The sequence below is a fragment of the Phasianus colchicus genome, chromosome 3, assembly GCF_987193195.1.
Source record: "Phasianus colchicus chromosome 3, bPhaCol1.hap1.1, whole genome shotgun sequence".
Lineage (NCBI taxonomy): Eukaryota > Metazoa > Chordata > Aves > Galliformes > Phasianidae > Phasianus > Phasianus colchicus.
Window position 1 is genome coordinate 77,605,064 of NC_143438.1, and position 14,313 is coordinate 77,619,376.

The 14,313-nt window shown below is 35.5% G+C and overlaps 1 protein-coding gene across 2 annotated transcripts in view; it reads left to right on the forward strand.

Annotated features, from left to right (window-relative positions):
* Nucleotides 1-14,313, forward strand: part of EMC2 (ER membrane protein complex subunit 2) — a 40,531-nt gene that overhangs the window by 12,935 nt on the left and 13,283 nt on the right. For both annotated transcript variants that reach the window (XM_031591133.2, XM_031591134.2), the window contains exons 5-7: nt 2,310-2,367; nt 13,961-14,046; nt 14,217-14,276. In XM_031591133.2, the coding sequence (XP_031446993.1) occupies nt 2,310-2,367; nt 13,961-14,046; nt 14,217-14,276 (204 nt within the window). The remainder of the gene's footprint in view (nt 1-2,309; nt 2,368-13,960; nt 14,047-14,216; nt 14,277-14,313) is intronic.

The window sequence follows — 14,313 nt, forward strand, 5'->3', positions numbered from 1 at the left end:
AGGCACTTTTTTGGCAAGGTCTGTGAGGTATACATTTCATCTTGCAGACCTAGAGCAGAATATGAAAATGACTGACAGACTTTTTTTTTTTTTTTGCTTCATTGTACTTCTGTGCTTCTGATCGCTTCAAAATGGAGCTCCTTTTCTTTCTTTTCCAAGTCTTTATAAGTCCAGTAGAACTTAATATGAATCACTATAGAGTTCTTCATAGAAGCAATTCAAAAATGGCAGAAACTAAAAGAGGAAACATAGTAAAATATCCTATAAAATGTTTATAACATACCAAATTTAATATGAATTATTAAAATAATGAACAGTTGAGAACTTTTCCAAAAGGAATGACCTTCATTTCATGCCATACAGAGTTAATGGGATTTCGAGCCTTTGGCCCATCTTTAATGAAGGAATTGGAATTTTGAAGTGGATGCCTAAATACTTTTAAAAAATATATTTATTTAGCAGATGTTCTTTATCCATTTCCTTGCAAAATTATATTTGAAAATATAGTTTGATATGATCCACGAGTGAAAGTCCTTTGCTTGAAAAAAAAGGGAGGATAACTGGATTTCATTAGCACAGGAACAGTCTTAGTGCAACTAGAAGTTCCAGATTTCATGCTCTACGTGTTCCTGAAAAATTTCCATTAAACTTAGCAGTCTCCTTTTGATATAGGGTAGAAGCACACTGGAAGCTTAGCAGCTTAGCAACATGTTGTTCCCCCTTTTCCCAAAACCTGTCCAAAAGTGCAAAATATCATAAATTCTGTTCAGGTGTGTTTGTCTACACTGAAGATGCTATTGCTTGGAGGTAGATCTCTGTAGGAGTTAATGCCCCGCCAAACACTGTGTTGTTTCAGCAATGAAGTGAGACTGAGCTTCCGCTTTTCAGTAGTGTTTTTTAAAATTGTTGTGGTCAGTTTAAATCCTTGAGACTGAATTATGAGGGGAGCAGTATAAGAGAAGCCAAGGTTACTTGTCAACAGGTTTTCTCTAGAAGCTGGAGGACAAGAATGGGCTTTAGGTGTGGGTCGTTGTGTACAGAAGTCCACCTATGATTATTCTGAACTGTGCCCTGGGAAGGTCTGCCTCTTTCCACTGCCTATAAATGAATCCTAAGGAGACTTTGTCTGGGGTGATCACATGCTGTGTAGAAGTGCACTTCTCATTAAATTCCAAGTGCCTTCAAGAGTTGTTAAAATCCTGCCTTCCTCACCAGAAAGGGGAAATAATGAGGAACATCCTCATAGACACTTGCTGATCAAGAGAATGCTCTTTTGGAACTTGACTTAGTTAACCTGGGGTTATGGGCTTTGTGTTTAGCCTTGTGAAATATATAGGATAAAGTAGCAGCTAATGGGGAACACAAATACTGTGTTTAATGGCATTTCTGCTCAACTTGCCAGTAGCAGTCACCTTCTGCTCGTTACTGCTTTGTGCTTCCTTTCACATTTGTGCTTACACCTTATGGTAACTGGATTGGAAAGCTGGGCTATGCGTGTTGTGGAAGCGCTCAGAAAGTGGTGCGAGTATGTGATGGGTGTCTGAGGTAAGAAGGAGATATGCAGCAACAAAATCAGCAGTACCTCAGAAAAACTGCTTATCAGATTATTTGTGAAGAGACAAAGCATGCCTTGGTTGTGTGGTGATAGCCTGGTGACTGTGTAGTCCAATGTATTTCGAGTTGAATTGTTTAATTTGTCCAGTTTGGGTTCTGCACATGGCTGGCTAAACACATCAACCTGTTTCCCAGAAGACATACAGTGTTTATAGTAACTGGAGTAATCTATTTTGAGCAAACTTGAAATAGCAGAATTAATTAATAAAACCTATGTAGTGATGGTGGAAAACAGTTTCCTTTCGTGATTTATGGTAAAGTCTAGAAGTTTGTCTAGCGTTCCGAATCCTTGTAGTTTACTGTTTGCAGCTTAAATTTATAAAATCATAACAGAAGAGATAAATGAGAAGATTTAAATTGCAGTAATTAAGTAAAGTCATTATTTTGAATGGCCTATCAAATTTTGGGATTTCTGCTTCTTGGGAAAGAGAGATTTGGGTTGTAGTGATTGGATCTATGGGTATAGAAGAAAAGAACAGAAAGAGTTAGTATGATAAGTTTGGTGCAAAATGTTTTCATTGCTGAAATTGTATTCCATGAATGAATTGCCATTTATTTTATTTAACTTTGTCTGCACAATTTTGTTTGCATATTTGTATTCAGTATAAAAGTACAGGAGTGTTATTAACTATTGCAAGTCATATAGTCAGAATTCTGTTTTAGCAAAAACAAATGTGAATGATTTCTTTGAACAGGTACGATGATGCCATCCAACTATATGATAGAATTTTACAAGAGGATGCAACCAATACAGTAAGTTTAAAAAGCTTTTCTTAACTGGAGTGGTTTATTTGAAACTGACATTTTGTGGGTTTCACTGCGGAAAAACGTTTGTCAGTATTACTGTATTTGTTTCCTTTAGCCTCCTAGTATTATAACTGTGTGTGTTACCTTGTTTCCTTTGTAATAAGATTCTCTTCGTGAAGAGATGATGTGTTTTAATACTTGCTTAAACACTGAGTTTGAAGACATAGGATTATAGCTGTTAACCTTTCCAATAATCCTTAGTAAGACTTAGATTGATGTCAGTTAACAATGATTATTATCAATTGCTTGTTTGAAGGATATGTTTGTCCGTGTTACTTGATTTTGAGGAACTGGATCTCAGTATTGGTTAGACTTCTGTGCAGGTAAAATACTTTGGGTGTTGTAGACATTTGACAGTCTCTTGTAAACTCTCACTGGTACATCTTAAACCTCTGCCTTTCTGCACTCGTTGTGTTATTTGATGTGGTCTGTTATTCAGGAATTGAAATGGATTACGGGGTTAGCAAGGCTAATTGATATATATAAAATGCAAGTGCTTACATGAAGTAAACCATTAAAAAAAAGGGATGGCAACAAATTTTTTTTAGGGCAGTGCATCTTGAAATAATACCAAGTTGATCTCTCAGACTACATTGAGAGACTAAAGTCAGTCATTTAGCATTGATTTAACTCAGCAGTTTTTTGGTGTGTAGGTAAAAGAGCTATTTCAGTTCTTCACTCTTAGTTTTCACTTTCCCTAAACTAGTTTGTCTTCAACTTTGTTTGCAAGGTGATCTTCTTAGTAAGTCTAATGTTTATGACAAAAACTTTGAACATAAGATAAATAGATTCTTGCCATATATTTTCACGGATCTTAGCAATGCACAACCCAAAAATACACCAAGTCTTCAAAGTCACAAATGTTAAAATGAGAAGGAAACCATCTACAGTGAAGCCACAAGAGTAGGTCACTTAGGTGCATATTTTATGGCTTTCTGCTAAAGCCTTTGGAAAATGGAGCACCATATTACAGTGACATCTGTAGACCACAGGTCTTTGAAGAGTACGTTTTTGTCTGTTTTGCTTTTCAGCTGTTTCAACATAGCTAATGTCATCTGAGTAAGGTGTTTGTGGGATAGTTTTCTAGAACAACGTAATGTGTTTAAGTAATATGCCTAATTTAGATTTTCTGTGTGAGAAAATCATTAAGATCCATAAAAGAAAACATAAGATGTAAATTTTGTAATAGTTCCATCACTTATTGGATTTCTGAAAATCTGAGACTAGAAGCAAACAGTTTAAAATGCAGAGTAGAAGTTTCTTTCTGTGTAACTGTTGGATAGGTTGGCTCAGTCTTGCCTGTGAAAAGTGAAAATTAAATATAAAGTTTGGAGAAATTGACACATGTAGGTTTCTTTGTGTCTTTTATCTGTTAATTGTTTCCATGCACACATGTGACTGCTGTAGGAAAATAATCGCATTTTTAAAAAGAAGCTGTTGCTCAGTTTGTGTTGGCAGTCACCTTCCTTTATAACAATTTCTTCTGATGTATGGACACATGGAGTTGGTTATATATATTAAACAGTTTGGCAAGTGCTGTGAGTGAAACACAGACATTTGTTCACACAAATCATGCAAAAATCATACATTGCATCAACTGACAGTTTCAACTGGTGAGAAGCATGGGAGAAGCATTTTCAAGAAAAAAATCTTTTATTTTAAATTCCTAACAGGCTTCTCCATTATAAGTGAGCCCTGAAATCAAATTATGTAATGGACACTTATGCTTTTGGATGAAGTTTTATTGCAAATTTTGAAACTTAATACTAATTGTTAGATTTCATTTCTCAAAATATAATTCAAAGTAGTCTTCTTAAAATATGTTAATCTCTCAGTATTTCTCAACCATCTCAATTCTCAATATCTCTCAACCGTCAAACTTCACTCTATATTAAAAAGATTATTTGTGTAACAATGGAACAAAGTTAGTTTTGTCATTTTGGAAATCATGTTTCATTTTCCAAAGTGTCGGCGGTAGGAGTCAGTCTCTTCTCTAAGGAGGTTAGTATCGTTGAATGAAATGTGACTTCTGTGAAAAGCACAACTTGTGTGCATTTTAATGCAATCAGCCTGGCAACCTTTTCCTTCCTTGCCCATTTCAGATGAGATACAAGTATATTAGAGCTGTAGTTGGCAGATTATTCTGTTATTAAGGTTGCATAATATTTTCCATCATGGGTCTTTTTTTATTAATTAAAATTTAATTTAGTATCCAATTGAAAGTTTTATACTGATGCCAAACAGTGGCCAAGTTATTTATAGACCAGCATACTTATGCTGTTTCTCAGAATGAAATAAGGGGGACATTGTTTTTCATAAGGATTGGGAGAAAAGACTTGGTTGTTTGTTTTTGCCGTTAATTTATTTTATTGGGAAGACCTCATCTTGCTGTACTTTGGAGTAAAGCCTTGGATACCAACAGGAAAACAACTCTTAGTGGAATGCAACTTTTAGTATTCTATGAGGAAAACCACCCAAATTTATCTAAATTACAGGTATTTGAACCTGTTCATTTTGTGATCTCAGTAGAAACTGCTGAAATTTTTTATTAAATACATCTTCTAAATGTATTGAGCATGGTCTATCCCAGGCTACAGAGAGAAAATGCAACTTCTAGCTGTTGTTCCTCATTACTGTAGTGTTGTGGGAAAGGGTCAGAAAGCAGGGAGGCAGGGAGGCTTGTTTCTTTTCTGAGTTGCACTCAGGTGGTGAGTATGGGAAAAGAAAGAACATCCCGAAGGAACAGAGTGAAAAGGGAAGAAAGCAGAAATCGTGAGTGCCAAAGAGAGAGGGACAGGTATAGGAAAGTTAGGTGGTTAGTTAACAGATGTCAGATGTAGTGAAACAGGTAGTTTGAAGGGTAGATGGGAGATCAGAAAAGAGCAATTTGTATTAACATTTAAGTCTTGGAGTTTTTTCCCTCTTTTTTTTTTTTTTTTTTTTTTTAATTAAAAATAACACTTTACTTTGAAGCACTTGTTTTCTTCTGTCAATAAGCAGCTTTGAGACCTATGGGTGGAAGTTGTCTCATTCCTTGTAGTACTGGTATGTACTAGTTGAGTCAGTAACTGTTTAGGCTCTAATAATGAAGGCATATACCAAGGAAACAGTTCTGCAGTTCTGTTATTTCACTAAAGAGAACACAGGTTTACTTCATATCTCCTGAGGATAATGCTGAAGGCTCAGGTATGCTACTTTAAAAATGCCAGAGAATGAAAACTCTTTAAATGACCAGTAGTCTTTTGAGTTAGTAGGAGTAGGTACTAGTGAGATGTATTGATTAAGATAATGAAGGATAAAATTTCATATAACTTTGTAATATGAAATTTAATGGCACATTTGATCTCCAGTTATTTTTAATCTGTACACTGGTCTTCACAGTATTTTCGGTATCTTCATTAGTGGTCCTGACACTGCAGTAGCAATTAAATTTTGGATAATTTTTATAAAATGTAATGGGAAATCTGCTCAGAAATTGAGATTTCTATATTTTTCTATTTGATAGTCAAGACTTAATTTCTTGGGATGAGGTTTTTGTGTAAGAATTTTACAAATTAAAATAGTATCTTGAGTGGTTTTCTATTTCTTGCTTGTCTGCAGCATCCACGTGAAAGGAAACAGTACTACCATTTTACATGTGTAGAGCAGATGAAAGCAGCTCTGCAAAATTGTTTAGGACTCAGTTTCAAAGTAGATGACTTTCCAATTTTGCCATTGATTTCAATTTTGTAATGGATTTTAAATGATAATATAATTTTTAAACCGTGTGTACGTATCTGTATCAAATTAAGTTGAATGCATTTTTGCATTAGTGTACCCTGGCAAAGGTTTCTGCTTTTGGGGAGTAATTTGCATGAGCACCCATCTATTTTGATAAAATAGGTAAGTATTTTTATGAATTGAGCCCTTCTTTAGATGACCTGTCCAGATGTGCAAAGAAGACTAATGGTGAAAGGGATACTGAGATCAAATGTCCAACTTTTATGCTGGTGTCTAAACCACTCCACTGTCATCCTAGTACAGCTGTAGTTTGTCTTGATACTTCAGCTCAACCATCAAGAAGATTGCAGAGCACTTAGTCAAGAAAAGGGGAAAGTGAGATAAGACACACAGTTCTGCCTTAATTCTAATCCCCAGAAAATCTGATGTCTTTATTGATGGGATTCTTGCCACTTTTTCAACTAAGCTTTTAATGCAAGAAGACACTGTATATGCTTGCTTAGCTTAGGGTATGTGGATAATCTTGTTACCTTCATGTTCTAGTAAAATAACATGCACTGAATGAAGAATTAAAAATGGAGTTTGAAGAACAAGACAGTAAATTACTTAAGAACTTGGAAAGACCATGACTTCACCCAGAGTGCTAACAGCTCTATTTTCAGGAATGATCAACAACAAGTATATTTATAGGATCACATGAATTAACACACTTCTGTAGTATTTTGAGATTCTTTTATTAGCCAAGCTATCTTGACATGGCTGAAGACATATTGGAGTCCAGATACTAGAAAAAAAATCAGAGTAAAATCTTAGGATTGTATATCATGTAAAAAGGCAGAAATTAGATATCATAAATAACTTCCTAGCTTTTTTTTTTTTTTTTTTTTTTTTGTATCATTGTGTATTACTACCACCTTGACTGTACAGGTAACATTTTTTTCCAATTCCTTATCTTTATTGATCAAGGTAAGAATAATGAGCACTGTCTGAATATCGATACTTATTTATAATGTGAACAGTGATAATTTTTTTTACAGTTCCTGCAGTAACAATGCATTTATTTTGAAGAGGCCTCCACTGAAGTTCTTGCAGGTTTGTCTGCTGGAGGCTTTTAAGTTTCAAAAGGGAAAATTGCTTACCAAATGAAATACCTGCTAATAGAGAGAATTTTGTGAAGTGACGTGTATGTTTCATTATAGACATTGATGGCCCTGCTGGGAAAGATGCAGCTAGTCCCAGGTTTAGGTTTGTATGGTGGTAGGTTTAAGGGGAGTTGAAGAAGAAAGTTTGGCATTATGCCTGACACAGGATGGAGTTAGTGAGAGATATGAAGAGCTGCAGCTGCTTCTTTGGATAGTCCCCCAAGGAGGTCTGGTGATTAAACTGGGGGTGCAGAACAGGGATCCTGAAGAAAAGTTTTCGTCTTTTGACAGTTGGAGCATCATCGGCCTTTGTGAAACTTGTTTTCCTTCTTGTTTAATCATAGTGCACTGAGATACAGGAGTACATTCCAGCATTTTTCCCATGTTTTCCTTTTGTGGGTGTAGCATTTTTTTTAAACCTTAGTGGAGATTTTGTTCCTTGAAATAAAGTATTTGAGGACATAAGAACAGCTATCCTGAATTTGTGCCAAAAGTGCATTTAGCTTGTCTTGTTTTGACAGTGACCAATAGCAGATACTGGAAGAAGTGTATAGGAACTGGGCAATCATACATTATGCTCTAGTCTGCTCTGCCAGTTTCTATTAATCTTCATGTTATGGTTTTCCTGTGCCAGAAGTGTTAACTATATATTTTATAGCTCTTCATGAAGTTTTTGCATTGATTTTTTTTTTTTTTACCTGCCTTTTGAACTTGTATAAATTTGTAGTAAGTTTGCTGTGCATATGTCTACAGTATCATTCAGCGATGAAACTTCATCATTTATTTACTGATGGAGCAAATTTCTTTCTTTTCTTCTTACCCTTGTCTGCTGTGATCAGCAGTTGTTTTCTGTTCACTTGATTCATTCTTATTCACGATTTTATGGATCTTTTACCTTTTTCTTTTCTCTAAACTGAGAAGTCCTAATCTGTCTAGCAGTTCTTGTTGCCATTTTGTGTCCTGAAATCCTGCTTCTCTCCAAGTGTCCTTTTTATTTTTATTTATTGTTTACATGTGAAAGGAGAGCACACATCTGAAATTAGTATTAAAAAGCAAGAGCATTATGGAATTCTACAACAGAAAAATGATGCACTGTATTCTTTTCTGATAATTCCATCATCGGGGTTTGGTTTTTAAGGGAAGATTTTCTGTTTTGTTTTAAGACACTGGACTGGCATTTTATAGAACTGTTTATTGCAACTCCAGCATTGTTCCTGACTGGTCAAATTTGGAGAGCTTTGCTGAGTACATTAAATTAGTATTGTTTCACCCTTTATGCATGCATCCCTTCATTTGGATTAAATTTCAAGGGCTGTTTATTCATGCTAGCTAGTTCTTGTGAATGTTATTCTTTGCAATTGACTTTTATTCTTTAGACTTGAGTAACTCATTATCATCTGTCAACTTGAGCCAGTCTGTGCTTGATCACTTAAAATTATGCTGAACATACGACCCTGGGATTCTCTGTGAGAACTGACTTTTCTGTGTTTGATGTCTTAGCTACTTATGTACCACACAAAGAACTTCCCTTACTAGTCCAGAACAGTTTCCTCTAGAACTGTGTGAGAGATCCTGTTGAAATTCTTTTTGAAATCAAAGCTCACTTTTAAATGGATCTTTATTGATCCAAGCCATTAGTGACTACTTTGAAGAGCTCTAGTTGATCTATGAAGCCTTACTTTTGTTTACATAAACTGTTCTCGCTCTCCTTTAATAAATAATATTTGTCCTGTTTCCCAATTCTAGGCCTGAGCTTTTCGGCCTTTATGGCTTCCACCAATTTGCTGTGTGCTGGTTGCAAACATGATGGGCTGCTCTTTCTTAGATTTAACTCTGGAACACAGTAAAAAAAACTGTGTTCAATATTGCTATTTATGCTTTGACACTATCCATAACATAGTTGCTTCAAGTAGGAATTGCTTTTCCGCATGGAACTTGCAACTCTCTTCCATGATTAAGTTTAAAAAAAAAAAAAAGAAAAAAAAAAGAAAAGTCTGGTAACAGCATATTTGTTATTGTGGTTGTATTCAGATTATGTGGTATTTTTTGACGTCTGTGTAATTCTTCTAACTCCATTGTAATTGTTTACACCTTAGTTTTGATTTGCATTTTGCAATTTGAAGGAAAGTATTTTAATGTGTCAGACTCTTAGACTAATGCACCTTTTCTAAGTTGTTAAATCATTAAAAAAGACAACTTATGGTATGGTTTACTAATCAAATGCAGAAGTTGATAAATGTTCAAATCTTCACTGCACTTTGAGTCTACTTAATGCCAATTAAAAGAAATCATGACAAATGGGAGATTAGTACTTGTGCCAGATTGGGGATTATTTGTCTTTAAAAGAAATAGCTTGGAAAGGTTTGTGGTTTAATAAATGTGACATAGTAAAGTACCTCAGTCCAGATGATACTGATTATGGTATAAGTGTTTCTTTAAGATGGCATATATCTTTCCATTAAGAATGCTGGATTTACAGAATCAGCCAATAACCGTTCCGATATTTTGTTTTAAACCCTGGAAGATGGATAGGGGGAATTCCATATCGTATGTTCTGTGCAGTCAAGCACTGCATTTCTTGTTGCAACACAGAAAATGTTGTCCTTTTTTTGGTTATTTTTTTAATTTAAGGTGGAAAAAGATTCAGTTTGTTTTTGTGTCAGACTAGTTCTTAGAAATCTTACTTTTTTAAAGAGCTGGGAAGTAAGGTATGAATGTCATTTTTCTATCTTTTTTTAACATAATTGTTATAACTATTTTACTATGCTCTGTAAATTTAAGATAATCTCAAATCGGGTTGTTGAAAATAGTTCTACTGATACTGAAACAGGTAATGAATTGCATGTATAAAATATGCCAGGTAAATCTACAGTATGGGTGAGAGTCTACCTTTTCTCTGAAAAGTAACCGGTTTTTGTCTGGCAGAGTGTCTGTTAGCATTGGTGGTGGTTCAGCACAGTAAAGCAGCTTGTTTAAATGGCTGGAAGTAAAGAAGATGACACTGTGTGCCATTACTTACCCCAGTCTCCTCAAAATGCTCAGGAAGCTGCCTGGACGTGAGGCCCTGTTCACTGAGGAGGAAACTGTGGCACACAGGGACTTGGAGCATTAATCAGAAGAAGGATTAGAAGTTTACAGCATACACATCTTATTTTAGTGCAGGCCTTCTCATACCTGATTTTCTTAAAGCAGACACTCCTGAAGTCATACTGAATTTCATTCTTTATTTATATTATTAAAAAAAAAAAATCTGATAGTTTTATGGTATTTAAAGAAGAGCTAGAAAGTGTGATGGGAGAGTAGTCTGTGAATATAGCTAAAGCACTGCTGTTTTGCTTCCAGGTCTTTATTTTTTCAATCAATCTTAAGACTCCTTAGAATCACAGATCTGAACAATCTGGGTCTCTTCTACTGAACCATGTGTCTTACATGTATGTCTCTTGGCTGTGTTCAGAAAGTTTTTGTTACATTTTTATTTGTGATTAAAAAGTGGTATGAATTTCCTTAAAAAAAACAATTACAAAAAAAAAAAAAGGAAAAAAAAAAAAGAACAACCTTGTGTTTTAATTCACCGCTATTTTTAATACTTATAAAAATTCTGAGCCAGTTCAAAACACTTTGTGCTTCCAGTTCCCAGATTCTTCTTTGAATGTTAGCACCTGTTTGAATGTCTGTGCATCTTTGTCAAAGAAGAGTTCTCTGTGAATAAACTAAATTACCCCAGCTGTTTTGAAGGTGTGCATGAGGGTGAGGAGACTGCAGATTTCAAGCCCAGAAGCTGTATTAATTTTGATAAGGGGATTGAAATTGGAAGTTCTGAGCACCACTTTTTTCAAATATGAAACAAAATGTGTTACTTTGAAGAAATTTTATGTGCAGTTTAGAAACAAAGAAAGTCCATCAAATGTATGCATAATTTGTCTTATTCTGAAGTGTTACCATCAGAAATTGGTCATCATGTCTAACCCCTTTACCCTTGATGCTTGATTACATTACATAACTAACTTTTTTGTTACAGATAAACATCAGCTGAATTCTTTGACGAGGAATGGTTGTAGCTTGTCTTTAATTAACATCTTCTTGTTACAGTGATTTATGTTATTTGGGAATACTGTGGTTAAGAAATAAAACAGCCATGGAGAGAATCTGTTTGTAGGCACGTTAGGAGGACTTCCTTTCCATGCAATTGAAGGATTTACGTTAGGAATGAAATAGGAAGATGGCTCATTTGTAGAGTGTTCCTGTTTGTCATTGCAAATGAAGCTGTCAGATGCATTGATTGATTTTATATATTAAACAGATTATTTCAGTTCTCAGACAGCTTATTTTTGATCAGTCTCTTGATGGCTTTTTTTCCCCTAAAATTTTGAAAATAGCAACTGAATTTTCAGTCAGAAAGTCACATCTTAAAGTAGCTAGTCTGTCGCCTGGAAGAAACTTTCTGTCTTTTTAAGCCATAATTGCAGGCTGTGCTCCTTTGGCTTTCTACGTGGCTATCCCACTCCCTCTTCTTTGGGGTTTCCTGCTGTGGGTAATCCCAGTCTGGGGCAGGCAGTTTAACGCTGCTGCAGCACTTCCCCCGCGTCAGGGGTAACAATCTGGTTCATGAAACTCTCTTCATAAAATGTGATAGAGTCACCAAGTTGGTGTTTTGGGATTTGGGGTGGGTTTTTTTTTTGGTTTTTTTTTTTGGGGGGGGGGAGGAGGGGGTTGTTTGTTTGTTTAGTAATAGTAGCAGTTGATAAACATGTTATCTGTTTCTTGTTACACTTAAGAAAAAAACTTTAAGGAAGTTTAATTGTGCTGTTATCTTTCCTTTAAAAGTTCTCTAATAAAATAAACAGTGTATATTATTGTTGCGGTGATAAATGTGGTCAGCAGTTAAAACTTCCAAAGTCAGTTTTGGATTTTAGCCAATGTCTCCCAGTAAAAGCAGAAAGATGAATGTCATTTCACATGTTGCAGTTTGACAGAGATGCAATGGATAACAAAGCAACTGTGAGTAAACCCACCATGCTTTGTGTATCCTAATTCTTCTTCTCACTTTTAGGGATTCTTTCTCTACCTCTGCTTTGTATTTAAACTGAAGAGTGAAATATTTTTTCTTTTGAATTATTTTCACTGGATTTGCAATGAGTATATGTCCTAGGGGGAAGTGAAGAGGAGAAACTCAAAGCAAAGAATAAACCCACAGTTAGCATTAAAAAACATCTCTGGTTATGCTGGTTTCTTATGTTACTTGAAGTAGTTTACATAAATGATGCATGCACTGCAGCGTTCTTCCAAGAGAAATGATTTTTGTCAAATGACATTTAAGAATAAGAAATTATTTAAAAGAACAGACATTTAAAACACTAAAAATACACAAACCCTTTCAGGGTGTATGTGACTAATCTTAGGAAAGTTCATCATGAAGAAACTAATGTGAGAACTATCTGTTTCTGTGCAGCCAAGGCTTCTGTAAGACTATACCCAACTGAATAACTTCTCTTTAAAGAATGAAGTGGGCTGAGAGTTATGAGGGGAATAAGCAGTGGGACTGTATTACAGGAACAGTGTACAAGTTTTTCATGAATATAATTACCTCACGGACAAAAGGCATCTAAGTGTGTGTGTACATGCAGATACATCATGCAAAACAGACCATCTGTCGTCTTGTGTCTGACAGCAGTTGTGATCACCCAGGGAGCAGGGCTTACAAGCACAGCATTTGGCCCATAGTGCTCTTTGAGGCAGGTAATGCTGGAATTTGGAACTCTTATTCTGTCAGATTCCGGATCTGATGACTTTCAGACTGGTGGAGGTGTATTGCTGTTTACTCCAAACTCTGTCAGACTACTGGGAAGATGTCTGTTGGTATGAATTACACCTTAAGTGCACCTTGATTTAAAACTGGTAGGGGTTAGGAGTCTGTGTAATCAATGTATTTTGGAGACTGGAATATAATAATTAGCTATTAAAATGCTGTGTATATTTTCTCCTGGTGGTCTGTAACAAGTCTAATGGAGTTCAAAATTTCAATACAGTTTAATTATTGTTTGTTTTTACATTGTTTCATTGTTACATTGAAATACATATTCTGCCCACATATTGAAGTACTGTTTGCCATCAAAACAGCTTTTTTATATTTTGATTACATTGAAAGGCCTACTTTATGCTCCAGAAGTGATAAGAAGCTTGGTCATGCAGGTGGTGTATATTCAACAGCAATTAAAGATGGCATTTAGCACTTCGATGAGAATCTTTCAAAATGGCTGAAAGCCATATTTATACAGTGGCAACCAAGATGTATCTGTGGGATTCTCTGAAACTCGGTCACCACATCTCCTCTATCGTCTTGGACCTTGTGAATGGCAAGGTGGGGGCCTTTGGAATGGCTGAAGATTAGCATCTCCTGCTGTTTTTTAATTATCAGAATCTGGACAGTCATTTCTTTGAATGAAATAATGCATACAGTTTGTGCCTCCAAAGAACAGCATACATAATGTCGTTGTAAGAAAAGGTTTTCAGTCCCTCATTGGGATGTCGTAGGGTATGTTTATAAACTCCAACCTAGCAGTTGTTCTGCAGTGGAATTCCACTGGTATTGAGATAATAATTTGCACAGTCAAATTGCTTTCTTTACAAAAACCCAGGGAATTATGAGACCCTAATCCTTTATTAATGTCAACCCATAGGCAGCAAGGAAGCGTAAGATTGCCATTCGAAAAGCCCAGGGGAAAAATCTTGAGGCCATCCGAGAGCTGAATGAGTATCTGGAACAGTGAGTGTCTCACAAGAATACAGATTGTGTTTTGCTATTCTCATAAATCTTTTTAATTAAAATGGAATTTGCATTTGATTTGCGCTTTTCCTTCCATGTTGGTCATTTACAGAATCCCTCTACACATTCTTTCTTTCTGCCTTTTTTCCCCTCTTGTCTTTTCCGTACAGATTTGTTGGAGACCAGGAAGCTTGGCATGAACTTGCAGAACTTTACATCAATGAACATGAGTAAGTTGTTTGCGAAGTCTTCATAAAAAATGTTAAA